Genomic DNA, 26,421 nt, shown 5'->3' on the forward strand with positions numbered 1-26,421 from the left:
CGACCAAATACCAACTCAAAATTGACACACAACCTGACTCTAATCTCAAATTGCTACATTCACAAACACACCACCACATTTCCAAAAAATGTAAACAATACACAACAAACTTAAAAATAGAGATACCAAAACCTTAAAAGTTAAAACAACCTTCTACTGCAAGGTCAGGAAGTGTATATCCAAAACTGCAAGACAACGTAAACTGATCAAACCAAGCAAACTAACAAAACAAAACAAACATTTCGTAACAAAATATTATGAAGTGAAGTCACTCTTTTCTATACTTTTGAGGAAGTGTTTCATTTGTTAGTTGGTCCCGCCCCCGCCCTTTTCGTAGACTTCACTTACAAACATTAAAACATTTCAACACTATAAATGAGGAAGAGATTCTCAACATGCTGCTTCAAAGGTAGAATCGAGTCTCATTCAACTCAAAACCAGATTTTGCAGGTACCCTTCTTCTTCTTCACTCTCATATTTGATCAAAATGTTTTAGTTTTTGTCAAAATATTGATTGTTGTTTGTTTCTTGTTTACACTAGGAATCTAAACAAAGTATGGAGAACCCACAGTCAAGCAATGGAAGTGGTACTACTTCTGAGGTGGGTTTTTTTTTTTTTCCTATCTTTTTGGTGATGTTTTGTTGAATCAGATATGTTTCCCTTCACATTTTTCTTTTTTCAATTATGTTTTAGAGATTTTGTTTTCTGTTTGGATTCATGTTTTTTTTAAGCATGCTAGTAGTTGAGAAAGTAGAGGAACCTAATTACCAAATGAATGTGAGCAAATGAATCAACTACTTTCTATCTGTTTAATTGTTTTTGATGGACAATTTATAACTGGTCAATAGTTGGTATAAGTTCATAATAACCAACTTTGGAGTAGAGGGTATGGGGAAGTTTGAAATTTTGGGACAGTCCTAAATTAAGGTGAAATCTGGAATCACTTTTAAGTGTATAAAAAGGCATTACAATCTATGAGGGATAGTTAATGGATTCTAACACGGGCGATACCATGTGTATTACAAAACACCCAAATGAGCCACAAGAAAGTAACTATAATAATTTGTATTGAAGGGTTGAAAGGTATAAAGAGACCTTAAGGAGCTTGAACTATTATAAGAAGTATTTGTAATGAGATGCCCAATCCATGGAAGGAACTTATCTTGGGTTCTAAGTCAAAATGAGAAGCAGATACTCTGTTTTCCAATTCTTCTATTTGTGCTCCTTAATTTATTTTTATAGGTTTAACTTTATTTTTCCTAGGCAAATTTGTTTTATTAACAATAAACTCTATATTCTAACAAGTCTTACTGTACATATATGAAATTATCAAATGTATAATTAACATATGTGTACTCTCTTGCAAGACACACGCATCAGTGTATGACATCCACTTTTTCCCCTTTCTTTATTTTAACACATATACTTTTGTAATCTCCTACCCCTTTTCCCATACTTAATACAATTCTCAGCTCACTTAGCAAAAAAATAAAAATAAAAATAAAAAATACTCTCTTGCAAGACACGCGCATGTATTTAATCAAGTATCCGTAAGGTATCCATTATAAGAAAATTGTTTATTCTTCTTTTTAATGAAGTTATTCATTATTGTTACTACCAAAAAAAGCTACTCTTAAATTCTACTTTGACCGATCCAAGAAAAGTTAAGGTACTTGTGGTCGTTGTGGATGATAAATTTTCGGAGTTATTTGAATCAGGCCTTTGTAGACAACAAACATCTAGTCATACTAATGCAACCTAAGATATTGCTATATCTTTCCATGTTAATATGTTATAATTCGCTAACCATTTCTTTATCACTACATCAGAGCTCTCTTCCAGGCAACATCATTCTGAACCATGACTTTTCTTTAGGATTGCAATCTTGGCACCCCAATTGTTGTGATGGGCATGTGGTTTCCGCAGAGTCGAATTACCTTGAAGGAGTATCAACAAAATCGGGAGCAAGTTATGCTGTTATTCAGAATCGCAAAGAGTGCTGGCAAGGGTTGGAACAAGATATCACAACACGAGTGTCACCAGGTTCAACTTACACCGTCTCTGCCTCGGTTAGTGTGGCAGGGTCTCTTCAGGGAGCAGCTCAAGTTCTAGCCACATTGAAACTAGAGTACAAATATTCATCAACTAATTTCTTGTTTGTTGGGAGGTGAAGTGCTTTCAACTTTTGACACTTTGATAAACTTAGTAGTAATAATTGGCTGACGCTAGTGTCTTGTGTCAGAAAATCGGTTTTGAAGGATGAGTGGGAGAAGTTGGAGGGCACCTTCACATTGGAAACTTTGCCCGATCGGGTTGTGTTCTATTTGGAAGGGCCTTCACCTGGAGTAGACCTGCTCATAGATTCTGTCGTGGTGTCATCTTCCAGCAACAAGGAATCTGAGGTGCATGTTATATTCTTTTCCATTTGTTGCTTGTTGCTTTTGTGAGACTCCAATTTGTTTAGAGGATTTTGGATGATGTTATGGGAGATGCCATAGAATATAGAGTTGTGTGGGCTCTTAGTAATCTGGTAAAAGACATTAGAGATTTTCAAGTTTTTATGTTATGGGTCATGACTTCACATTAGAATAGTTCATGACTGCCCTTTCTTCTTTGTGTTGAATAATTCCTCGGTATGTTAAAAACTTATTCTTCAGTATAATCCATTTTGTCAGCTACTTAATGACATCTGAAAATTTCCTTTTATTATATCTGGAAAGACTGTGAATGGAACGTGTCACACTGATGGAGATGAGAACATCATTCTGAACCCTCAGTTTGAGGATGGCCTTAATAATTGGTCTGGGAGAGGCTGCAAAATTGCCGTGCATGACTCCATGGGTGATGGAAAAATACTTCCATCTTCTGGAAAGTTTTTTGCTTCTGCAACAGAACGCACCCAGAACTGGAATGGGATTCAGCAAGAGATCACTGGTAGAGTGCAGAGAAAGCTTGTTTATGAGATGGCAGCAGTTGTTCGGATATTCGGGAACAATGTAACTAGCGCCAACGTACAAGCAACATTGTGGGTCCAGCTACCCAACCAACGTGAACAGTATATAGGCATTGCCAAGTTAGTTTCTTTCACTTGTTTTGTCTCCATATCTTACATTGTCTCTGTTTTCCATATCCGCACGGCTTCATATTGTTTGAATTAATCTATTATGAATATGTACCCCGTTTTACATAGTTTGAGTTGTTTTACCTTCATTGTACTTTCTAAAGTCATTTTTCCTTCTCTTTTGTCAATGTATTGATATGAACATACTGTTTATGAAGTTTGCAGGCATCCGATAAGGACTGGGTGCAGCTGCAAGGAAAATTCCTTTTGAATAGTGCTCCAGCAAAAGTAGTCATTTACTTCGAAGGTCCACCTGCTGGCACTGACATTCTTGTCAATAGTGTAGTAGTAAAACATGCACCAAAACTCCCTCCCTCACCGCGACCAGTAATTGAGGTTAGTCATCCGTACATTAAATCTTTGGGATGTTCTTTATATTCTCAGTTTGTCACCGTTCTAAATTTCCTTGAAATTCTGATCAGAATTTCTTACGTTTATATTATTTTATTTAATACTTTTAGCTACTAAAGCATTCTTCTCTCTTTTCTACAGAATGCTGCTTATGGAGTCAATATTGTTCAGAACAGTAATCTTAGTGATAATCTCAATGGTTGGTTCCCTCTTGGTCAATGTACACTAAGTGTTGCTAGTGGTTCACCATCTTTGCTTCCTCCAATGGCAAGAGATTCCCTTGGCCCCCACGCACCTCTTAGCAGACGCTATATCCTTGTGAAAAATCGCACACAAACCTGGATGGGTCCTGCTCAGATGATCACAGATAAAGTGAAACTCTACTTAACATACCAAGTATCTGCTTGGGTACGTATAGGTTCTAGTGCATCTGGTGCTCAAAATGTAAATATTGCACTTGGTGTGGACAACCAATGGGTTAATGGTGGTCAAGTTGAAGTTGGAGATGATAGGTGGCATGAAGTTGGAGGATCTTTTAGAATTGAGAAGCAACCGTCAAAAATTATGGTTTATATTCAGGGTCCTTCTTCAGGTGTTGATTTAATGGTAGCTGGTCTCCAAATCTTCCCTGTTGACAGGCATGCAAGATTCAGGCACTTAAAGAATGAGACTGATAAGGTATGTCATCTATTCATGAAAACACGGGAGAAGATAACTAGTACTATAAACTGTAGTTGAATATCTGATTGTGTGGTTATCATAGTAGATTCATATGGACTAAATGGATTCAAAACTTCGGGTTTGTATTTGCTAATTGTTGTTTTGCTAAATCGAGCTCATCAGATTGTTATTTGCTACTCGTATAACTAAAATTCCTGCGATTAAAAGGCATGGAGCTAAACAAGCCATTGAAGTCTAGTAGTTGAATCTCACTCTTTATTATTACTGTGAAAATCCCCGACTTCTCCATTCTTAAAATATGTTTAGTGGAGTAATGTCTGTGTCTCCGAATGGGACAGCTAACCCTATTTAGCTGCATAAAAGTATGACATGATTGTTTTACATTTCTACTTGCTAAAATTTCTAGAATGCTTAGTGAACCACCAGGAGCCGTACTTTTTTACTTCCGGTTACTTCTCTAAAGTTGAAAGTTTAAACTAGTTAATTGTTCCTGCTCTGCAGATACGCAAACGCGATGTCATCCTGAAATTCTCAGGTGTGGATGCCAGTAGCTTGTTAGGCACATTTGTATATGTCAGACAAACACAGAACAGTTTCCCTATTGGGTCATGTATAAGTAGGACAAACATAGACAATGAAGATTTCGTAGACTTCTTTGTAAAGAATTTCAACTGGTCTGTGTTTGGGAATGAGTTGAAATGGTATTGGACAGAATCACAACAAGGTAACTTGAACTACAAAGACGCAGATGAGCTTCTGGACCTTTGCAAGAAGTACAACATCGATGTCAGAGGTCATTGCATCTTCTGGGAAGTAGAAAACACTGTTCAACCATGGGTACGATCGTTGAACAAGAATGATCTTATGACAGCCGTTCAGAATCGTCTCACAGGTCTTCTTACTCGGTATAAAGGCAACTTCAAACACTACGATGTCAACAATGAGATGCTCCATGGCTCTTTCTACCAAGACAAATTAGGGAAAGATGCCAGAGCAAATATGTTCAAGACAGCCAACCAACTTGATCCATCTGCTACTCTTTTCGTTAATGATTACCATGTTGAGGATGGATGTGATACAAGATCTTCTCCTGAGAAGTACATTCAACAAATTCTTGACTTGCAAGAACAAGGGGCGCCAGTAGGAGGTATTGGAATACAAGGACACATAGATAGTCCTGTTGGACCCGTAGTTTGTTCTGCTCTTGATAAATTGGGAATACTTGGTCTTCCAATATGGTTTACCGAGGTTGATGTCTCATCCATTAATGAGTATATTAGAGCCGATGACTTGGAAGTTATGCTACGTGAAACCTTTGCTCATCCTGCAGTCGAGGGTATTATGCTGTGGGGATTCTGGGAGTTGTTTATGAGTCGAGATAATTCACATTTGGTTGATGCAGAAGGTAGTGTTAACGTAGCTGGTAAGAGATACCTTGAACTCAAGCGAGAGTGGTTGTCTCATGCTCATGGCCACATTGATGACCAAGGGGAGTTCTGCTTCAGGGGCTTTCATGGGGCATACAGTGTGGAAGTCACCACTCTTGCAAATAAAATTTCTAAGACATTCGTCGTTGACAAGGGTGACTCACCCTTGGTATTGAACATCGACTTGTAAGACACACTGACCTTTGTGTGTGACTCATGATGTTATATGCCTGTTTAAGTGTGAATAAATGAGTTGTTATTCTGTGCAGTTTATTTATTTCTTGTCATAGACACGGTACTATATCCACCAATTGTTTGAAACATCAAAGTTCAGAAAGAAGTTGATTTATTGAAGAGATAATAAATTTTCTGGTTTATTGGTCGAGTTGATCATGCTATAAATATGATAATAATTGCAAGCTACTGTGTTCTTGCTGGCTTAATCAGTTTTTTCTTCACTGGCCCTCTCCTCCTATAGCTACTCATTCAGTGCTGCTGTGCTGCATCACTATACTAGTTCTACGGATAAAAAAATAATGGTAAATTGTACATAAAGGATAATTTAGCCTGCATGCGCCAGCGTATTAACATTTGGAGTATTTTAGCAACTCCATTTTTAGCAAATATTGGATGATTTGCAATTTAGTTCCCGATATTTCAAAAGGCAGATCCTTAATATATAACATAATTTTGAATAACATAACTTAATGTATAAAGGACTGATTTATACAATAATGTACAACATGAGCAGATTGCTTACAAAACTGTCTTTGGCTAAAGAAAACTAGTTTCTCAACTCCGAAACCCGACAAATATTCACTTCTATCCCTTTCATATGGAATAGAAATATCCCTTTCATATGGAATAGAAATTTTGAATAACTATAACGAAAATAACAAATAATGAATCCATTTAAACAATTCTGAAGGATTTGGTTTCCCAGTGTGTTATTTGCCAGAGAATTAATAATCCTTCACTTTTACCCTATCTTTTGCCAGTAAATCAAAATTTTAGTTGGGTGCATATAAGTTCCACCCAATAACATGAGATGGTTTCATAACCAACTAAATCATTCTTGGAGCTTGGAGTCGTGCTTTAAGGGCATATACTGTTGCAGTCATGTTTTTCTTCCTGTATGCCTGTGTATTGAGGTTCTTTCTAGACATTCACAATAGCGCCACACTGATTAACCTCTTCGCCTTTTGAAGTTTTTAAGGTCAACCACCATAACAGTAATATCATCTTTGTTGCCTCTACTTGAAGAAATATCTACAAGCTTTTTGCAAGATTCAATGTAGCTCTCATGTCTTAACACCATGTCAACTGCTTCTTGATTGCCCACCTGAAAAATTAAACCAGATTTAAATTGACTGCATATATGTATGTGTAGATATACCTATATATGTAGGTGCATCATCATATATCAAGTAACAAAAAGAGCTTAATCGTAACTTTCCACATACCTTATCCCACAATCCATCTGATGCTAGGACTAAAAAGTCGCAATCTGATGTTAATTCAATCCTCTTAATCTCTGGCTCAGATATGACCCATTGTTTCAAATGTGAGTCTCCAATCGCTCTCGAAACTGCTAGTGACCCTTGAACTCTCCAAACTCCATTTTGGCAACTGACATACCCTCCCTGCAAGGATCATATACGATTAAATTAATTAAGATCGTTTGATGGCATCTTAATTATTCAAAGTAAACAAATTATATGAAGATTCAACACTTCAACCGTCAGCTAGAGTAAGACAGCTTTGGAGTAACAAGCGGAAGATAATGTACGGAAGCTTACCACGCTCTCTATACGTAGGCGCTCATCTTCTCTATCAAGACGATGGTCGCTTGTTAATGCAGTAGCAACTCCATTCCTACTTAAAACTACTCTACAGTCACCAACATTTGCAACTCGTAGTTCACCGTCCTTCACAAGGACTGTAGCTGCACAAGCTCCACTACTTACATCCTGCATGTTAATGAAAGTTCAAATTTGTATTGAGTTAATTATATATAAATAGAGGTGGTTGAAATTTTTAATCTATACATGTGTGATTCAATCAAGATACACAATGTTGAACTGTTCAAATTAATATTTAGAATACCTGACTAAGAAATTTTTCGTCTGTGACCAAGTAGCCCTTTCTAATTGCTTCCTTTGACTGATCATTTGCCTCTTCAAACTCCTGTAAAGCTGTTATTATATTATTTCCAAGATTTTCAGCTACATAGTTAACAGCTGCACTGCCCCCATGTCCATCAAACACACCAAAGTAAGCCTGGAGGAGAATTCAAACTTTTTTAGTACCCTTCTAAGCTAGCTAAAATTTCATGAGTAGCAACTCTTTCAAATACCAGCAATAAGCAATTTCTACATGATTGAACCATATCTTTCAGGTTGAATTTTATTTTTCTTCTAGAGATATATCTCCTTGGTCCAAAAGGTGCTGTTAAAAGGGGGTAGGTTGTCCTTTATGAACTTAAATGAAGGAGCTTATAGGCTTTAGGGAGATGAAATCTTCTGTACATAACCTATGAAATTAACATACTGTTTAATTTATGATGTCTAAAGTGATTGGTCCCAACTATTTACAGACTTATACAGTAATATCCCGGTCAATAACGAAGATAATGATAATTAAAACATGAAAAGTAAAAAATGCCCAAATCAATGTATCCAGAAATCTCAAATAAGTTTATTTTCTGTGTGGAAGTTTTCCGAAGATGGTGTTGGAAACTTCGATATGATGAAATTATATTAAATATAAGAGCGGGCCTAAAGAGAACATATCAACTTTCAAATCATCCATATGCTGTAAAATTTATTTCAGTGGGAAAAGGTGTGTGTATAGGGTATAGTATATATATGTATGTAGAGCATAAGAAAATGCTTGTTTTTATATCAAAATTATGTAATGCTGGAACCAAGTTTAGTGGTACATATATACCTGCTTAGAGTCTCCCACAATATCAGTTATAACTCCATATCCATCTTCCATGACATTTCTCCTTCCTCTCCTACTGGCCACAAAAAAATCTTTTCCTTCCATCTCAAACTCCTTCTGGCTTGGCACGTCAACCACTTCAGCAACCTGCATCTCTAAAGCTGGACATGACTCCGGTACCACAAGTCTCGCCGGTCTTCTTTTTATCTTGCTAGATACTTTAACCTCTCCTATCTCAGCCTCCGCAGAATTATCCAATCCTACTTTCATCATCACAGAATAATTCTCATGTGAGTGTTTCTCAGATTTTAAAAATAATCCATCAACAGCCATCGGCGCTACCTCCTCTTTTGGTGAATTTATCTCGCTCTTTTCTGGTGATTCTTCTTCTTCTAACAAAGCAGCTAGGCCATTTGAAATGGCCTTAGAATATGAATTACTATGCATGGAACGATATTTGGGTTTTGAAGATGTGAGGGTTAGCCATGATGAAGTTTTAGACCAAGTTTGAGAATTACAACCTAAAGCCATGCAGATACCTTTCTTAATCAGTTGAAGAATTTCTACAAGGAAAGAAATGATTGAGAAACTCAAAAGAAATTTATCAGCATCAACATCTATCATCTTTTGTTGAAAACTTGAGTGTTGTGTCTAAACTAATGAAGGAGAATTTTGTTTGATGATCTCATATACTACTAGCTCAAATGGTAATGTCATCAATTTATAAGCTAAGGTGGGAAGACCAAAGTTTTCTTTTTGTATTAATTGTGGCACATGGATGGGACCATAGTTTTTTTTTTCCCTCTAGAAAGACTAATTACTTTTTATTTCTTTTCTATATTACAGAAGATTCCTTGGGACTCAATTTTCTTTACATTTGATTGAAAGTAACTATCTTAAAATCAAAATAGTAATAACAATTGTTTTTAAAACCTATTTTGTTGAAGAAAGAAGTAATTGTTTTGAGTATATGATACCCTAGTATATTTTTATTAATAAGAATTGAATATTGATACCCTAATATGCATTTGAAACACCATATCAACATTGACTTTGCTTTGTTTGCTTTATAGGTCTGCTCTCTATCATTCATTGGATAATGTGGATACAATGATTTTTGGTGAAAGGGATTGATTAATCAACGGAAGTTTCCGAAAAGCACAAAACGGTTTTTGAGTCGTACAAACGAAAAACACGCAAGCATTTGAAACTTTCCATGCGAAGGAATTGGTCGGAGAGAGAATTTTTCCTCGAAGGAAACTGTGATGTAGTCCAACAAACCGTAATATATCATTTTGTTTAGTCGATTTTATATTTGCAAACATACACAAAAGTCCAATTTCAAGTGTACATTTAATACAGGCTTGAATTTATCGGGTGGCCACTGTCAACAATTCTATCCCATATGAGTACTCGACAACTCTTCAGTCTTTACTAAGACTTGGTTAGAGTTAGAAATGGTAAAATTAAGTGTCTATTTTTGTGAGCAGAGCTAATATATATTTACAATTCGATATATGGGTTTGATCAACTTTTACTGCTCAATTTTATAATTTGATCACCATTTTTCTATAAAAGAGTGCTATTCTAGACTCATTCATTCATGTTGATTTTGGGACCTTCTAAACTGATAAAGTTATGTGGTCTAAGGGCATTTTCAATGGGGGGTGTAAACCGTATAGAGTGGAAATTTTACACTCAAAATATCAAAAAACTCTCTCCAATGGGGGTGCTATACCGTAGGTAATAGTGTATTAGCTAATAGAGAGGGTGGAGAATTTTCCCTCTCGCTATTAGTTAATAAAAAACCCGGGCGACACTCGAACTGACGTCTGAGTGAAATAATTTTCGGACGCCACTGGAAGAACGCCCCTTTCTAATTCTAAAGTAATTTTTAGACCGGACGTCATTTCAGCCGACGTCCGGAAGTTAAAGAAGAGGGCGTCCTTGGAGTGACGTCCGAAGTTTAAAATCTATTTTTTACACTTTTCTATTGGAGAGTATAGAGTGTGGATATTTATAAACTATACAATACTATACAATTAGAGGTGTAAAATCCTAATGGCACCTACGTGGAGCCTAAGTTGAGGTGTAAAATCCTAATGGCACCTACGTGGAGCCTAAGTTGAGGTGTAATTTTACACCCCCCCTATTGGAGATGCCCTAAGAACAAGGATACACGCCACATTTGCAACAAAGTTATTTGCTCCCAGAATTATTGTTGTGTAATGTCTAAAGAATTTACCTTTAATACTCTAGTTAATGCCTATGTGTTTTCAAAGATGGTTGCAAGGACGGCGGAAATCGGCAATCAACTACGAACAACTCAAAACTAATAACTTCCGAAAATTTTCAAGAAGTCAAGTTTACATATTCTCACACTATGAAGAAAATACAATTAACAGATTTTATGCTCCTAAACTAAGTAAAAATATTTGATCTAGAATAGAGACCTCTTGGTCTTTTGATTACTAGAGATAAACTACTTCGAATGAGTGAACTAAAAAGCTTAAAAGTCTCTTGGAGTGTATAGACCGCGTCAAGAACGTAGTTGACCAGCTCATAATTTGAAAACTGTTTCAATTGCGGCTGAGAGGATAGGCCAGATTTGTTGGAAGTTTGCTCTAAGACACCGATGTGGATAGGTTTCCATTTAATTGGCTTATTGGATTACTTTTATGCAAAATCAGATTTTCGTCTGTGTTTTCATGTTGGTAGCGGAAAAATATATATTTTTCATTTTCAAGCCATCACATCAATAAGACACCTCATATGTTGCAGTTCATTAAAAAAATCGTATCTCTTGAAAAATATTAAGAGCTAGTGGCAGGGAAGTGGGGTGTTGGGGAACTCGGGGTTGGGTGGCTTAATAGAAAAAATAAAAATAAAAAAAGTAGTACCGTTTGTGCATCAACACTGATCTAATATATAATCCATTAATCCCCACTATAAGATAAAGAAGCTTAACCAACTAATCAAATATAATCCTCACTCTTGTGTACCTTGAATTCGTTCAATTAATAATGATTCTACTTGTTATACATATGGTAATTAAGTACAACAAGTTTACAAAATATACATTGTTTACTGCAAATTTAGTTGAAAATTGGAAGTAAATAATATCATTTTTGCGTGTGCAAGTACAAGATTACTAGAGTTGGGCAATGACTGAAGCTGTTCTTTTACCAAATAAAAGACTGAAGCTGTTATGGCCATTACTCTAATTAAGCAATGTCTAATACAAGTTTAGCAGGAGTTAATCAAGATGTTAAGTATAATTAGAATAAGATTTAAAGTTGTTCATTATGAGAAATGAAAGTTCTAGGGGTATCTGCAACTTAAAACCTAAATTAGAAATGTCTTTTTCTTTTTCTTTGTAAGTTAAACTGATGTTATTGCACAATGATACTCTGATTTGTAAATTTGTAGCCGTCTACAAAGAATTTTTATCGTCTGATCATTTTGGCATTTCTTAATATCTGCTTAAATTTTATGGAAATCACACTGCAATTTGTAGTTGTAATCTAGTCAAGGATATATCGTCTGTAAACCATGTAAATGTACCAGTTGATTCAGTTCTGGAAGAAGCCAAACACGCATTCTCTCAGAATTCAGAAGAGCTGAAAGCGCACAGTAGAAGGGATGTCCCAGTTAGGGACTGATGATTCATCTCCTAATAGCTCGTCATACAAGTCATCAAGTACATAACTAAAAACAGCTTAAAATTGCTCTGTGAATTACACCAAGTTCAAATACATAATCCGTGTTGTTCAATGATAACTTGAGCCACTTTGTGAATCATTTTTCTCCACATGGACATGCTCAAAGCAACTACTAGAGAGTAGTGTAGATTTCCCTTTAGGATTGGAAGGGTTGAAATTCTGCTTCTGTCAGTCCTGAAACCGATAATTTAAACTTGCTTGTAATGCCTGGGCCGGGGTGAAAATTCATGTGGCCTTTCAAACACTTTGACGGCGGATGTAGCTGCAAGATTAATCTAAAAGCAGGATGAGGAAAGTTAATAATAAAGACTTCCGTGGCAAATAACGAAATGTGAATTGATTCTTACTGATTGAGTAGGCAGCTTTAACGAGTGGCAAAATACAAAACCTATGGGAAAAAAAAAATTGGAGTAACGAAAATAGAACTTACTGAGATAAACCCAAAAAAAGAGAGGAACATTACATTCCTCTAGCACCAGATAAAGCTTCTTCAGAAGGGTCTTTCCATTCATCAATATCAATCTTATCATTAAGTAATAATTAACAATGAATGGAATAGAGAGAGTTACTTACACCCAACCGTAGCGACGATCGAAAACAAGGCGTTTAGATGGCTTTGCTCCTACTACTTCTACTTCATCGCCTTTCTTCTTCTTTTGGGTACCGTCAGTTAATTTGGGTTGTTAGAAGGACTAATAAAGCAAATGGACTTGTGTAGTTGGGCCTTTAAAAAAACTGTTTGGAAAACGTCTCTAGAGTCTAGATATATATGATTTAATTTGCAAAATCTGACGGGCGTACCCTCATAAGTTGCTTATCAGTGTCTGATACAGAGTACTCGATCAAGCCCCGCATCCCCATTTCGTTTTTATTTATTTTTGGATCCCCATTTCATTTTTATTTATTTTTGGTATTAATGTTTGTTGTTGTATCAGCCTGGAGGAAAAGACCACCCTTGAGCAATCAGTGGTCGTCTTAGTACATGCGAGTATGCACAGTGCATTTTGAAATTTTGAGATGAACTTCTTAGTTCTAGAAGAAGTCTTCCTGATTCCAAAACAAAACCCTTAACAAATTCTTCAGCATCTTTCGAAATAGCCTTAATTTAAGTCATTACACTTTCAAATTCTTTTTCAGTAGGACTCTTACTAGTTTTCCAAAACAAAGCCCTTAACAAAGCAGTACCGCTAAAGGTCTTCCTAAAGTTCGCATATATTTGCCTTGCACAACACCTGTGTTATGCCAAAGACAATAGCATATCCACTGCAGCTATGAGACCCTTTTGTTGGTCTGAGATCATAGTCCACCCAAGCCCATGTACCTCCCCAATGTCCTGAAGCAGCAATTCCAGAAACCAAACCCAAGATTTTGTGTTCTCACCTTCAACCACAGCTCATGCAATTGGGGTACATTTGATTATTCCCATCTCTACCCACAGCTGAAGTTAGAGAAGAGATGGATGTTTGTCTAAACCTATTGGGCTGGGCTTGGTTTTTAATTTGTGGGCATGGGAGTTTTTATTTGAGAACTAGGGTTTCAATTTGGGCAATTTTGGATTTTGATTTCTACGTTGGTATTAACTTCCACCTCATCCATGCACACGCCAGGTAAGAAAAATTATATATGACGTCATTTAAAAAACGAAATACGTCATACGTTGCTAACGACATCAAGCAAACTAACAGTTGTGCAGGGCGTGGTGGACAAACTATTGTTTTTTCTATCGAATCAGTTGAACGTCACAAAATAACGTTACTTGGAACTCAATGAACTTCCTTCGAATCAATTGAAATTCACAAAGAACTTACTTGAAAATCGAAAGGCATCTAAGACTTGTTGATTCCACTAATAGAATACCAAAATATGAGAGATAAACAAGAGAAAACACTTCTTTAAACAAATTTTCATTAATCTATAATATCATCTACACTTGGTTCCACTGAGATATTATACAGTGGAACCCCTCTAACAGGTAAAGCATTTCTCACTAGCTAGACCATAAACGCATGCTCTCAACAAAATTCTTGGTCAAACACAGCTAATCCACATTCAATTGTACTATAGATAATCCCTACAAATATTGGGAATATGCATATTTGTCACTTGACTGACCAACAAAAACCCTGAAGAGAACAAACATGGCAGTGAGATGATGTTAGGAGAAATCCAAAAGCAAAAGTAGTAAATCCCACCTAGGGGTGGAACTCGGGCAGGTTGGGTCGGGCTGAGGCCTAACCCGAGTTATAAATGTTTCAGACCAAGTCCTAGTCGGTTCTTAAGTTTTCAATCCAAGCCCAACTCAGGTTAGTCAGGCTGGGTCGGGTTGGTCAAATTTCTCAGGTTGCAATGTTAAATAATAAAGAACTCAACGCCTTTTAATTGTTAAATAAATAAATTAAGAGGTAAATAACACTGAAATTCAATATTAACACTGAGTCAGGTTTTAATTTTATAAGACCAATCTTGGACCACAGATCTGAAATAATAGCCCAGGACCAACAAAAGTCTTTAGATGATATATATAATATAATTTGCAAAATCTGACGGGAACGTAGCATTAGTAAAGAGGTCGCTCCAGTGTCCTAGGCCCCACTGCGAGCGAGTATACGAGGAGCCCGAGATCGAGCCCTCGCGTTCCCATATCGTTTTTATTTTATGTTTTTTTTTCTCTGTTAAAAACACCCTTCAGCAATCTTGTTGAGTCCCCGAGTGCGTGGACAAGCATTTTTTGATGATTCGGCAAATTCTGAAAGGAGGGTTCAGACATTGTCAAGGGAGAAAAGAGAGTACATTCGGTTTACAAGTGTTAAGAGGAAGAGAAGGGATTGTTTATCTTATATATTCACTTGAAGAGAAGGGACGAAATGGAGAATTGAGAGGTATGCTATTCACGCAAAAGTAGAAGATGGTTTATCAATTGATCAGTTTTTAATTTTCCATGCTGAATGTTAGTTTCCAGCCTTAAACTTCATAACTATTTTATAGTATGTGTCTCATATTGTATCTTCTGAGGCATTTAGTTAATTAGGATATATCTAATCGCAGACCAAATCTCAAAAGGGTAGCTGGTTCATCTATTATTGTTCAGTTTTTATCTATTGCATGTCGTCTTATAAAGACAACCACAATGAACATATTAAAGTACAGTTAATGCAAAAAGTAGTGAATATGGTAGAAATTCTCATCCATATGTTTTTGGTGACAGTTGAAAGATGGCAGAGAACCAGGTATTCTTCGAGATGAACATGTTGATCCTATACCTCCTCTCTTTAAGGTGATCATAAGGAGGTTAGTTGGATGGCACATTCTTCCTCCAACTTGTGTACCTGATAGTTGCATTGTCAACATTTACGATGAGGGAGACTGCATACCACCTCATATTGACCACCATGATTTTGTTCAACCATTTTGCACTGTATCCTTTTTAAGTGAGTGTAATATAGTATTTGGAACGACTTTAAAGCCTTTGGGACCTGGTGATTTCGGTGGTTCTGCTGCTATACCCCTGCCCGTGGGGTAAGTATTATCTACTTTAACTACACTGTATGTTTTCTTTTGTCTCTGATGTTCTACCTGTTTGATTGTCTTATCAATATATGGGAGTAGTCGATTCTGTAAGTTGTGATCTTTTGCCATGTCTGCCCTATTTGTCGTTTAAAATGTGGGATACACCATGTTATTTTTGTACTTGTAGAAGATCTCTGTAGGTAGAAGGAACATATCCCAGAAGAAAGTCCTAGAGCAAGGATCGACTATGACTAATTTGAAGTGCTTATCTTTCAAGACTCTTAGGCATTCCTCGTGACTTTTGTTTTCAGGTCTGTGCTGGTTTTAAAAGGAAACGGAGTAGATGTAGCAAAGCATTGTGTGCCAGCAGTGCCTACTAGAAGGTGGGTGTAGTTTACTATTATCTATTCTTAGTGGGTTTGGCAACATTTACATAGGTCTACTAAGTTCTAACCTAACCGTTATCTGCTCCAGGATTTCTATTACTTTCAGGAAAATGGCTGAAAGCAAATGTCCACTTGGGTTTGTTCCCGAACCTGATTTGCAGGGGCTTCAACCGCTTCCATATGATGTTGATGAATCAAATGTTATGAATCCTCCAAAATCTCCACCTTTGATGAACAGACATCCAGTAAGACAAGTGGATTATGATAATAGAAGAGAGTTTTCTAGTAGAGGCAACCGTTCAGAGTCACGCTACTTTGGTCAGAGGCTTCAACCGCTTCCATATGATGTTGATGAGTCAAATGTTATGTATCCTCCAAAATCTCCACCTCTAGTGAACAGACAGCCAGTAAGACAAGTTGTTTCTGAAAATGGAAGAGGGTTTTCTGGTAGAGGCAACTATTCAGAGCCACGCTACTTTGGTCAGACTAGGTCACACCCCGAAGGTAGGCGAAGAATGCGGGTGAGTTTGGGCACCTGATGGTGTATCTGGTCGAAGTATACGCCAACAACCTGTTACAATTATTATTTTTTCGTTTTGTGCTGCTTGTGCTTGAAGAGTTACATATATAGCTTCCTGTATTGGATGTCCATTTGATGCATTTAACTGTTAATTCTAATCATTATGAAGAGATGAAGAAATGACGAGTGAAAAAGAAGTTTGTGGCATTTCTAGTGCAAGGAATGCGCGTCAAATAGTTCGTTTGGTCCCTTCCTTTTGTGTCCCAAAGCTTAGATAACTGCAATCGAGAGTATCCTGTTTCTTGTTAATGCCTGTCAATAATTTGTTACAACTAAATATCTACAACTACAATAATTTATTAGCATAATTTTCCTGCTGCAATCTATTTGCTTAATAGTTTTGTTTTTTGGTAACTCATTTGCTTAATAGTTAATACAAGGTGCGGACGTAGTCGTGGAAAATGTGTCATCTGTTTCCAGGACGTATTTAAGCCAGAGTCTACAGAACGTATCAGGCTATCAGTGCATTCCAAGTTCCAATTGTGATATGGTTAGGGCAAAAATTAATCTCTGGAATACCAATAAAACATTAATTTAATTGGCTCCAAATTGTAGAAACTTGGAAAGAGTGGGGAAAAGAATGCATAGCTGGCTAGGTTTATAAACAATAGAAGCAATAGCAAGGCGGGGATCATCTATTCCATAATTAATTGGCTCCACATTGTAGAAAATCAAATGCTCTTAAGCATTAAGATATTGGACAAAATTTGCAATGACTGTGAACTCACATTGATTAAATCTAGAAATGCGAGTTTCATACAATGAGTACAAATGCTTTTCCAAATCCAAAGAGCACCAACCTTAATATTGATAGTGCTAGCTAAATTTTGGATTTGGGTATGTTTAATCAATCTGCAAACAACCAAGAAACACGGTAATGTATGTATAAGGCTATAAGCATTTGAAGTATCAAAAGTGTTCCAAGTTCAAACTTCAACTGCAAACCATTTAGCAAAGCAATCCAATAGAAATCTGGAGCTCTCCTTGCCAAATTTTCAAACATATTTTATCTATACTAATAAAATGTACAATGAAAACATTGCTTCAACCATGATTTAGTCGCAAACATGACCATCCTTATCAATTTGGCTGCGTTATAAGTAAGATTAGAGGAGCCCAACATTTTTTAGAACTTGGCATCCAAGTGCCATGCGAGAAGTACACGGACTTGCTACATGAATTTGTTTTATTCACTAATTACGATTACAACCAATGATGTAGAGTATTAATTACAACCACCATATAGTTTTAGGTAAATAAAGTGTTCCAAGCTTTGGATACAAATCAAAACCGCTTCCAATACTTGAATGGCAGTACGTGACCTGATTGGATATCCCAAATTTTACAGACTAAATCCAATCTACGTCTAGGCTAAGAGATAAATTACATATCTAAGAGGTAATATTTGGGTTGTCCCGAATTCTCAAGGCCTTATGCAAAATGTGACCCTCATTCTCCAGTTTCAACTCCAATCATCAGTTGGTGCTAGCTTCATTGAACCTGGAGGATCATCAGAAGACCCACGCCCCAACTATTTTCTTAGAGGACGACGACAGTTGTCACACCCCGAATTTCAACAGAATTCGGAAAAACAATATTAGTTCCCGACTCTTCGATCTTCGAGGTGTGACGCACTCTTCACTTCTAAAAACCCATAAACAGTTTAAATATACGGATAATTAAAAACCAATAAATTTTTTAACTTAAATAAAAGTCATCTTCATTATAAAAATTCACAAATAAGATTAGGTTACAACTCTCATTTTCATAACTCTTTAATTAAAATTACAAATGAAAATACAAAAACATTGTCTAGACTGAAAATCTATATCACCTCAAGGGAAAACAAAACCTATCTTGAAAAGTGACGCTAACGCCAACCACAAGCAGCAACCAACCTTCTTCAACACTAAACCTGTCAAGACTTATCAACTATGTTCATTTAATGAACACACCCGATAAGCAAACATGCAAATCGGGTCAGCATTATAAAAATGCTGGTGTGAGTAGCTTTAAAATACAACATATACTTATACATATATATACACAATCCATAAGGCAGTTAGTTCCTTCCCCGAGGCGCCTTAACTTTCAACGACTAATACAGCATCCTTAAGCACAATAATTAAGACAGGTAGTTCCTCCACTGAGGCGTTTTAACTTCCCACTAACCACACAACAAACCATACGCATAATAAAAAGGCATTTAGTTCCTCCACGGCGCTTTAGGTTCTAACTAAACTATAACCAACCAAGCATATTCCATACTTACCTCATTTCATGCTCAATTCTGAGTTAGTCGCCTGCAAGACAAGTAATTAGTTTGACCCACCCTTACGCCAAACCACATACAATCATCTATCTAAAGATATATCATAAACCAACATATTACCATAATTATATTAATTAAGGCTTTCTTTGTGTGTCCCTAAAATTCACGTCAGATCTATGTCTTAATTGTTTCCCTCGGCTACCCAATCGCTTCCAACGCCGAACATGTACATCCACATGCCTCCCTTACATAATGAACCACTCCGTGCGTAACTACCTCCCCGGCGGGATGCCACACACCAAGTAACCCCTCACACCTAAAGCCATTATGTAAATCTTGCCATTATCGGCATAAAAATATCGCGTATCTTTCTAATTTCATAACGGAATAATCAAGCCACCATTAAATTTCACGATTGCCCAACATGCGGCAAAGTCAAATACCTTATTGCACTAAGCCACAATATTTAGAAATATCTCAATTATATATCGTAACCACTTTCATTCTTTCACGTGCCAATGTATTATTGCACTACGCCACACTCCCATGGGAAATATCCACAAATACTCTACTAGCATCTCACAGATAAAATAATGGAGGGTTTATACATTTATTTCTCCACAACTATTACATTTAATATATATATCCCAACATATTATATAATGTTACAATTGCTTCAAACATATCGCATAACATTTTTATAGCGTTTTAGGAATATTATATTTCCTAAAGTTTCTATCTCGTCACGTGTCAAAAATATACAACCTCAACGTCAAATCTATATTAGATACTGACAAACAAGTTTATACAAGTGTCACCAACATCCTATCGTCGGATTGGTCCATAAAATTCAATCTATAATATTTTGGAAAAAGTCAACGGTCAAAGTCAACACATCATTGTCAAAGTCAACACATCATGGTCATAAGCCATGGTTCATGGCTAAGGTCAAAGGTGCATGGCTCATGGGCTCATGACTAAGGTAATAGCTAAGGTCATGGTTGGGACCCACTAGCCAAGCCCAAACCCAACCTAGAACCCGAAAAGTCTAAACGTTTAAAGACCCAAATAGATCTATTTGAAGTTATATGGACCGCCCAAAACCAAAATTAGAAACCGGCTCAAAACACAAATGGGTTTGGCCCGGAGAATTAAACTGAAACCGGCCCAACACTTAAACTAAAACTGGTCCACAACAAAAGATTAATCCGGCCCAATAACTAACTAATGTTTAGGCCCAAAAACTTAAACTAAACTGGCCCACAACTTAATCTGGAACTGGCCCAACACACTAATAGATTTCGGCCCAAAACAAAACAAAATAGAACTGGCCCAAAGAAAAACCAACTAAGGCCCAACTAACACAACTAAAACCGGGCCCAAAAAAACAAAAATAGAATTGGCCCCGCCCAACCAACTTAAACTTGCTAAGGCCTAAGGCCCAAGCCCCAACCCCCAACAGTTCATCTTCTCCAGGCTTCTTCCTCCACCAGCCACCACCGATTCAACCACCGCCAATACCGATCCCCACTCCTCCCAATCTACTCGAAAATGCTCAGGGGAAAAACCCCCACAACATTAACAAAACCGAAACCCTCAAATTATTCAATTCATATCTTCTTCAAAACTAGATCTAGAATTTTCCGACCGCCATTAATGGCTTCTACAACCTCCGACAATCCCCCACCAAATACCAACATTCAAACATACCTCAACAACCAACAAAATCAACCAAATCACAGTTTGAATTATGTTATTGGAGGACGTCTGGGCGTGCCGCCATTAATGGACCTTCTAGCTTTCAATCAACACTCTCCAGCACTCACTCAAACCCCTCCCCACAAATCTACAACCCATTATCAGACCACAACCAAACAAAAACGACAATGACAGTTACATAAAATTTGGACAGGCGATTCCTTGGTGCCGCCATGAATACATTTACAGAGCTTCAACAGCACCATCCACCGCTTCTAAACCCGACACCAACCAATGAGATTTAATATATAACAGTGTTGAATAATCTACAACAGTTCCAACCCGTATACAGACCAACGGTTTGTTTTGGCTCGCCGCCATTAACGGCCTCCAAGCTTAAGCTTTGACAGTTCAAATACAAATTTCCGATATTTAACGAAGTTTAATAAGACGACAGGCACGATGTCGAATAAAACATGATAATGAGCAGTATCAATTGGCAGAAATCTTAAACAGTATACACCGATACACGAAAATTATAAATTCGGTGAAATAGCAAAAATAGATACTCACCTTTATTAACAACTCCACGAATCCCTCGTAGTCCGAATCGTCGCGCTCCACCCTCCAGCAATCCAACTTTTATCTCTGCCTCCATTTTTATTATTTTATTCTCTAAAAACCCTATTCTCTATAACAATGTGATTATATACTTGGGTTTGAAACCCAAGCCTAATACAGACTCGGGCCCAGAAACCAGGCCCACATATCTCAAATCCAATCCAACATATTTTATATAAATAATTAAATTAATTGATAAGTACCCAAAAGTGTATTATGAAACCCCGTTGAGACATATAAATTTGGTTAACTATGTGTTTAATAATCATGAAATAAATATGTTTTCATACTTTTGCAGGTATTCGCAGTAAACATGGAAATATGGTTTAAACCTGCAATAAAGCACAAGGAACGACATATATATGAATTCTTCCAAATCTGCACAGAAGCATCAAACTTCCGAAGCTCCTACCTCTTGAACCAAGATTCCGAATGCGACAAGTGAGCTGCTCAGACAATCAGGGCGATGAACTCTACGCATAGGCGGGAAGTTGTAAAATTGCCCAAAGACCGGACCGCCATTGGACTACACATAGGACCCACTATGCGGGCCCACAAGATTGGATGAGTCATCAATCATGGAGCATGTCAAGACAAAAATGACAAATTATTGGTGCAAAGTTGACACCTTGCATGTAATTAATTAGATTAGGTGTTAATAGTGAAAAAGGCAAGTTCGTCACTTTGTTTTAATGTGGTGGATAAAAATGAAGTAAATGTGGTTTGATGTTTCACATGGGAGGAAATGAGATGTCTTTCATATGGAGAAGAAAACAAAACAAAGGGGGGACACTCCATTTACTCCCTTGACTTCTTTTCCTTACCTTGTATTATTTTAGTTCCTTAGCCATTTTTATTATTTAGTTTTTAGTTTGGTAAAGAAAAGCTTGTAATAGTTTTAATGGAGGAAATTTTGGTTTTCTTCTAGTTGGAAATAAATAAAAATCAAGTGAGTTTAGATAGTTAGTTTTCTTTTTCCTCTTTCTCTCTCACTTTTTGTATTTCTAACTAGTAATCCTTTGTCCCAAGGATCATGAGCTAACTTCCCTTTAGGGGAGTTAATCCAACTCATGTGAGGGAAAATATTTGTTGTTGGGTTGGTTAGTTGTTTAGGAAGAACAACTAGACCTACATCCTATCCTAAAATGATAGTTGGTGTAGTGTCTAGTTAGGAATCAAAGTGATAAGCTTAGAGATAAGTTATTGCATAGTTCCACTTGCTAACATGCATAGTTCCACTTGCTAACATGTATGAGCTTAGAGATGAGCCATACATGCTAGGGATCAAGTTTTCTTCCATTATGGCTTGTCTATGAGTCTAGGAAGAATCAAATAAACCTATTCAAATCAATATCAAAAAGTTAGTTTCACATGAGGAGGATTGGCTCTCCACCTTTTTCTTTAGCAATTTGTATTTTGTCTTAGTTTCATGATTTCTAATCTTAATGTTCTTCTTTAATGTTTGTGTAGGAAAGAAACTTAGTATTTGTATTAACTTACTCACTAGTTCCCTAAGAGTAAAAACCAAATTGTAGTTGTCCTAGACTTTAGGTTGGTTCGAATCCTTATTTCAACTTTACGAATACGAAAATCGTGAGTAAGGAAACTTTGAATTCGCTCTTTCGCCAAATTAGGGAGTCAATCTCTAACGTAGTGAAAAGCTTATATCAAAATGGTGCCGCTGCTGTTCTCAAGGCATAGGACTTGCGCTACAGATTGGAAGTTGCATCAAGGGGGAACCCACAATCTCTTCCTTTCTTCCTTTTCGTTCTTTCTTACGTTTTTTTTTTTGTTATTTTCGTATTTTGTCTCGAAAACAACCTGTTCGCTCACGGATTTTTGGTTGTACTTCCAGGTACCCAAAGTTAGAACTAGGAAAGTATACTTCAGGCGATTATAAGAGTTCGATGAAAAGTTGAACTCATTGTGACATCAAAGACACGCGTGCGCAGTATTGGACACGCGTCCGCTGGTCTAACCCGCGTCCGCGGGTGTATTTGTTTTGTTGGTGCTAATAATTTACCTCCAGCATCCTCTGATCTATCTTGATCCATATCCAGGCCTCAATCTCCGGGCTCAGAACTGAAAAATTCGACTATTCTATTGGGATTAATCATTAATTTAATTGAAACGCTTTTTTTCAATTTTTGGCGGAATAGCGGGAAGCTACGGTTCAAAGTTCCAAAGTTTTTTTTTTTTTTTTTTATTTTGTTGCATGAATGCCATGTACGTAGTTATTATAAATTAGTTTATGGATTATTATTTACGTCTTAGGCTAGAAATATGCATGAATCATGTTAATACGCCCGTAAATATTTATATGCGATTAAGTGGGTATGAATTGCATATTAATGTATATGTACATACCAATGGTATTGTTTTGCATGGTTATCTATATTTATATGTATAAGTGTCTATTATTGCATGTTTAGTATTTCTCTACGTATACGCACACGGTATTGTCTAATAAGTCGATTTTGTCAAGAAAGAGGAAAACATTCCAACGAGGGTTAAAATCTGAGTTGGGTAAGTTGTTTCTAAACCCTATGGGGTGAAGATGCTCTCTATATGACACTCGCAATCTCAATGAGTATTGTCAAAATTGAATTATTATGCAATACAAGAGTCGTATTTTAGTTTATGTATAATACATTGCATGTTTAGTTTTGTCATATTTATCTGCGTATGTATACTATATTCGCATGCTAATGTATTTAGATACGTATGAGTGAATCAAATTTGCCTGTTACTGTTGATATACGTTTACGTAATATCGATTTACAAATTAGCGTACATATATGTCTTACTGATGTATATTTGCATGTACGTATGGAAGTATTTATCGATGACACAAGTTTGCCTATTCGTATAGTTATACGTATGAATAGAGTATCTTCACATGCTACTGCACCTAGTATTGTATGAGTAGATCGTATTTGCATGTTTGTATTTTAACCCTTGCATAAATCTTTAAAAAAAAAATTAAAATTAATACCGCCTTTGCATAAATTTTATTTCCATAAATCTTAATCATATTCCAACAGTGTCTAGGAAACTTGAAAGATTGATGTTACTTAATTAGAACCGTGCTCGCACGGAAAGCCTCCCTCATATCTCTCTTGTGACCTAGCTGTTGGTTTATGTACACGTATTCCTAGCTTCACTGCTACGTTAGCAGCAGCTTAGGCCTATGTTGTTCAACTCTAATGCTTAAGATAATAATAAAATTCGAGTACTACTAAATTCCTTCTATAAATTAGATCTAATTTTATGCTTGCATGAGATTAAAGTCTGGTTCGACTAAAGAAATTGAACATACCTATCATCGAAAAAAATACGATAAGCAATTGCGTAAGTTCTCACCTAAAAATTGTTCTTCTTCTGTTAATTACCTTCATCACGATCCTTCGTCGCCATCAACTTCTGTCATTATGGCCGACGATCCTCCACCAGCTGAGAAGCCCCTCTCGGACTTTTATACTGTATTACAGGAAGGACATTTTTCCTGCATCAAACTTGAGGACATTGTCAGTGATTTTCGTATCCCACCAAACGTTTTTAGTTTGTTACCTATATATCATGATTTGGAGCACGAAAAACCTTACAATCATCTTCGTAGGCTTCAACAAGTGGCAACAACATTTCACCATCTAGCAGTTTCTAAGGAACAACTCTTGCTTCGACTGTTTCCATTCACTTTAGCGGAAAAAACGTCAATTTGGCTAGCAGGACAAAAGCCACAGTCCATAGACACATGGAATAAACTAGTTCAAGCTTTCATGCTTCAGCTTTTTACACTCGAAGAAAACAACCGAAATGCTTTCGTAAAAATTCAATTTTTCGCCAAAATCCTCATGAATCCTTTACGGAAGCATGGAGTCATTTTATCGATCTTCGTTAGAATGTCCTCATCACCAACCGACAAAGTCAGTCCTTGTTCGCTCATTCTTTAATGGTCTTTTTCGATCATCAAAAAGAAACTCTTGATATAATGAACGGCGGTTGCTTTATGGACAAAGGAGCTATGAAGCATATACTTTTCTTGAAAAACAAGCCAAAAAAAAAGGTACACACCGGGTAACACCGAGTCGCCTAGGTCATCAAAGGACAATGTTACAAATGCCACATCTATTTTGAAGTATAACCCGATCCCTAATTAAAAAATTTGATAGAATCCCTAACTAAAAAGTAGATGCCCTTGCGGTTCAAGTAAACGATCAAATACCAAAACAGGTCCTGAACGTTGACACATCCCCATGTGTTCTTTGTCTCAGTCCTGACCATCCTGATGCTTATTGTCCCTTGTTATATGCCTCCCCTTCTCAACAGTCGGAGGAGGCATGTGCTTTCAACATTCCCAATGCACCGTGGAGACAACAACATCGAACTTTGCTTGGCCAAAATAACCAACAAATGGGGGCTCCTCCAGGTTTTGCTAATCCACCTGTTCGACCAACCAACAACTTTATTCCATACCGCCAAGGAAATAATCAACAATACCAACAAGGTTAATTTCAAAATAATTCCAATGCTAACTATCAAACCAACCGCAGCCTTGTTCCAAATATAATCCAGATCCCAACTATAATCAACAACTTCTCCAAGAATAATCGTGAACTACTACCTGTTGAACAACTTGTGCAACCCGTTTCGGATAGGACAAACGAGACTTTTTTAGCTTACATGAACCAACAGCCTCAAATTTTAACGCCTATCCAACAATCACTTCAACAATTGGCGCAAGAAAAGAGTCGAAGGCGTGTTTCTCGACAAGCAGTTCCAAACCCTAAACCAGCAAACACAGCCTTTGAACTTACTAATGCACCTGGTACAAAGGTGAGGTGCATGCAATCACTACTCTACGATTTGGAAAAATGGTAGACAATCAAATACGTATGCCAGATGATCAACCAAAGGAATCCGAAGGTTCCAATGAATCTATTTCTAATAATGAACCTACGGACGATTCACTAGATCAAACAAAGTCAACATCTCAGAATTTAGGAAATAAGCAAGAAGACCCTTTTCCAAATTCCTCTAAGGCACCGCTTTCCTCGCGACGCTTTGGCAAAGAATAAAACCCGATGAGAATTTTTTGTGAAATTCGA

At 36.8% G+C, this 26,421-nt stretch overlaps 3 protein-coding genes and 1 long non-coding RNA gene across 4 annotated transcripts; 2 read left to right on the forward strand and 2 right to left on the reverse strand.

The window, feature by feature from the left end:
- The first annotated feature begins 96 nt into the window (after positions 1-96).
- Positions 97-5,966, forward strand: RXF12 (glycosyl hydrolase family 10 protein / carbohydrate-binding domain-containing protein). Its single transcript, XM_086565107.1, has 8 exons — positions 97-450; positions 542-601; positions 1,831-2,168; positions 2,244-2,403; positions 2,722-3,074; positions 3,281-3,458; positions 3,615-4,151; positions 4,656-5,966. Exons 1-8 carry the CDS (start codon positions 376-378, stop codon positions 5,769-5,771), a joined length of 2,817 nt encoding a protein of 938 aa, XP_086421233.1. The 5' UTR covers positions 97-375; the 3' UTR covers positions 5,772-5,966.
- Positions 5,967-6,236: 270 nt separating this feature from the next.
- LOC147491202 (putative protein phosphatase 2C 74) lies at positions 6,237-9,625 on the reverse strand. The gene is made up of 5 exons (XM_086565108.1): positions 8,531-9,625; positions 7,688-7,861; positions 7,381-7,551; positions 7,045-7,224; positions 6,237-6,923 (listed from the first exon to the last, which is right to left on the reverse strand). Exons 1-5 carry the CDS (start codon positions 9,149-9,151, stop codon positions 6,768-6,770), a joined length of 1,302 nt encoding a protein of 433 aa, XP_086421234.1. The 5' UTR covers positions 9,152-9,625; the 3' UTR covers positions 6,237-6,767.
- A 2,450-nt stretch (positions 9,626-12,075) lies between these two features.
- On the reverse strand, positions 12,076-13,010 carry LOC147491203 (uncharacterized). The gene is made up of 3 exons (XR_015198957.1): positions 12,823-13,010; positions 12,597-12,637; positions 12,076-12,524 (listed from the first exon to the last, which is right to left on the reverse strand). It is a non-coding gene; the product is annotated as an uncharacterized LOC147491203 (long non-coding RNA).
- Positions 13,011-14,387: 1,377 nt separating this feature from the next.
- LOC147491204 (RNA demethylase ALKBH9B-like) lies at positions 14,388-17,044 on the forward strand. Its single transcript, XM_086567202.1, has 4 exons — positions 14,388-14,393; positions 15,455-15,765; positions 16,068-16,139; positions 16,231-17,044. Exons 1-4 carry the CDS (start codon positions 14,388-14,390, stop codon positions 16,679-16,681), a joined length of 840 nt encoding a protein of 279 aa, XP_086423328.1. The 3' UTR covers positions 16,682-17,044.
- The last annotated feature ends 9,377 nt before the right edge of the window (positions 17,045-26,421 follow it).

Source organism: Coptis chinensis, chromosome 6 (genome assembly GCF_015680905.1).
Source record: "Coptis chinensis isolate HL-2020 chromosome 6, ASM1568090v1, whole genome shotgun sequence".
Lineage (NCBI taxonomy): Eukaryota > Viridiplantae > Streptophyta > Magnoliopsida > Ranunculales > Ranunculaceae > Coptis > Coptis chinensis.

Bases quoted from the DNA above. Each gene is read 5' to 3' on its own strand.
- RXF12 (XM_086565107.1), top strand. From the start codon at position 376: ATGAGGAAGAGATTCTCAACATGCTGCTTCAAAGGTAGAATCGAGTCT. The intron at 3,075-3,280 runs GTTAGTTTCTTT...CTGTTTATGAAG, and splicing joins CAGTATATAGGCATTGCCAA to TTTGCAGGCATCCGATAAGG. The intron at 4,152-4,655 runs GTATGTCATCTA...CCTGCTCTGCAG, and splicing joins TAAAGAATGAGACTGATAAG to ATACGCAAACGCGATGTCAT.
- LOC147491204 (XM_086567202.1), top strand. The intron at 15,766-16,067 runs GTAAGTATTATC...TTTTGTTTTCAG, and splicing joins GCTATACCCCTGCCCGTGGG to GTCTGTGCTGGTTTTAAAAG. The intron at 16,140-16,230 runs GTGGGTGTAGTT...TATCTGCTCCAG, and splicing joins CCAGCAGTGCCTACTAGAAG to GATTTCTATTACTTTCAGGA.
- LOC147491202 (XM_086565108.1), bottom strand. From the start codon at position 9,151: ATGATAGATGTTGATGCTGATAAATTTCTTTTGAGTTTCTCAATCATT. The intron at 7,862-8,530 runs GTATATATGTAC...ATTCTCCTCCAG, and splicing joins TTGTGGGAGACTCTAAGCAG to GCTTACTTTGGTGTGTTTGA. The intron at 7,225-7,380 runs GTAAGCTTCCGT...TGATCCTTGCAG, and splicing joins GCCTACGTATAGAGAGCGTG to GGAGGGTATGTCAGTTGCCA.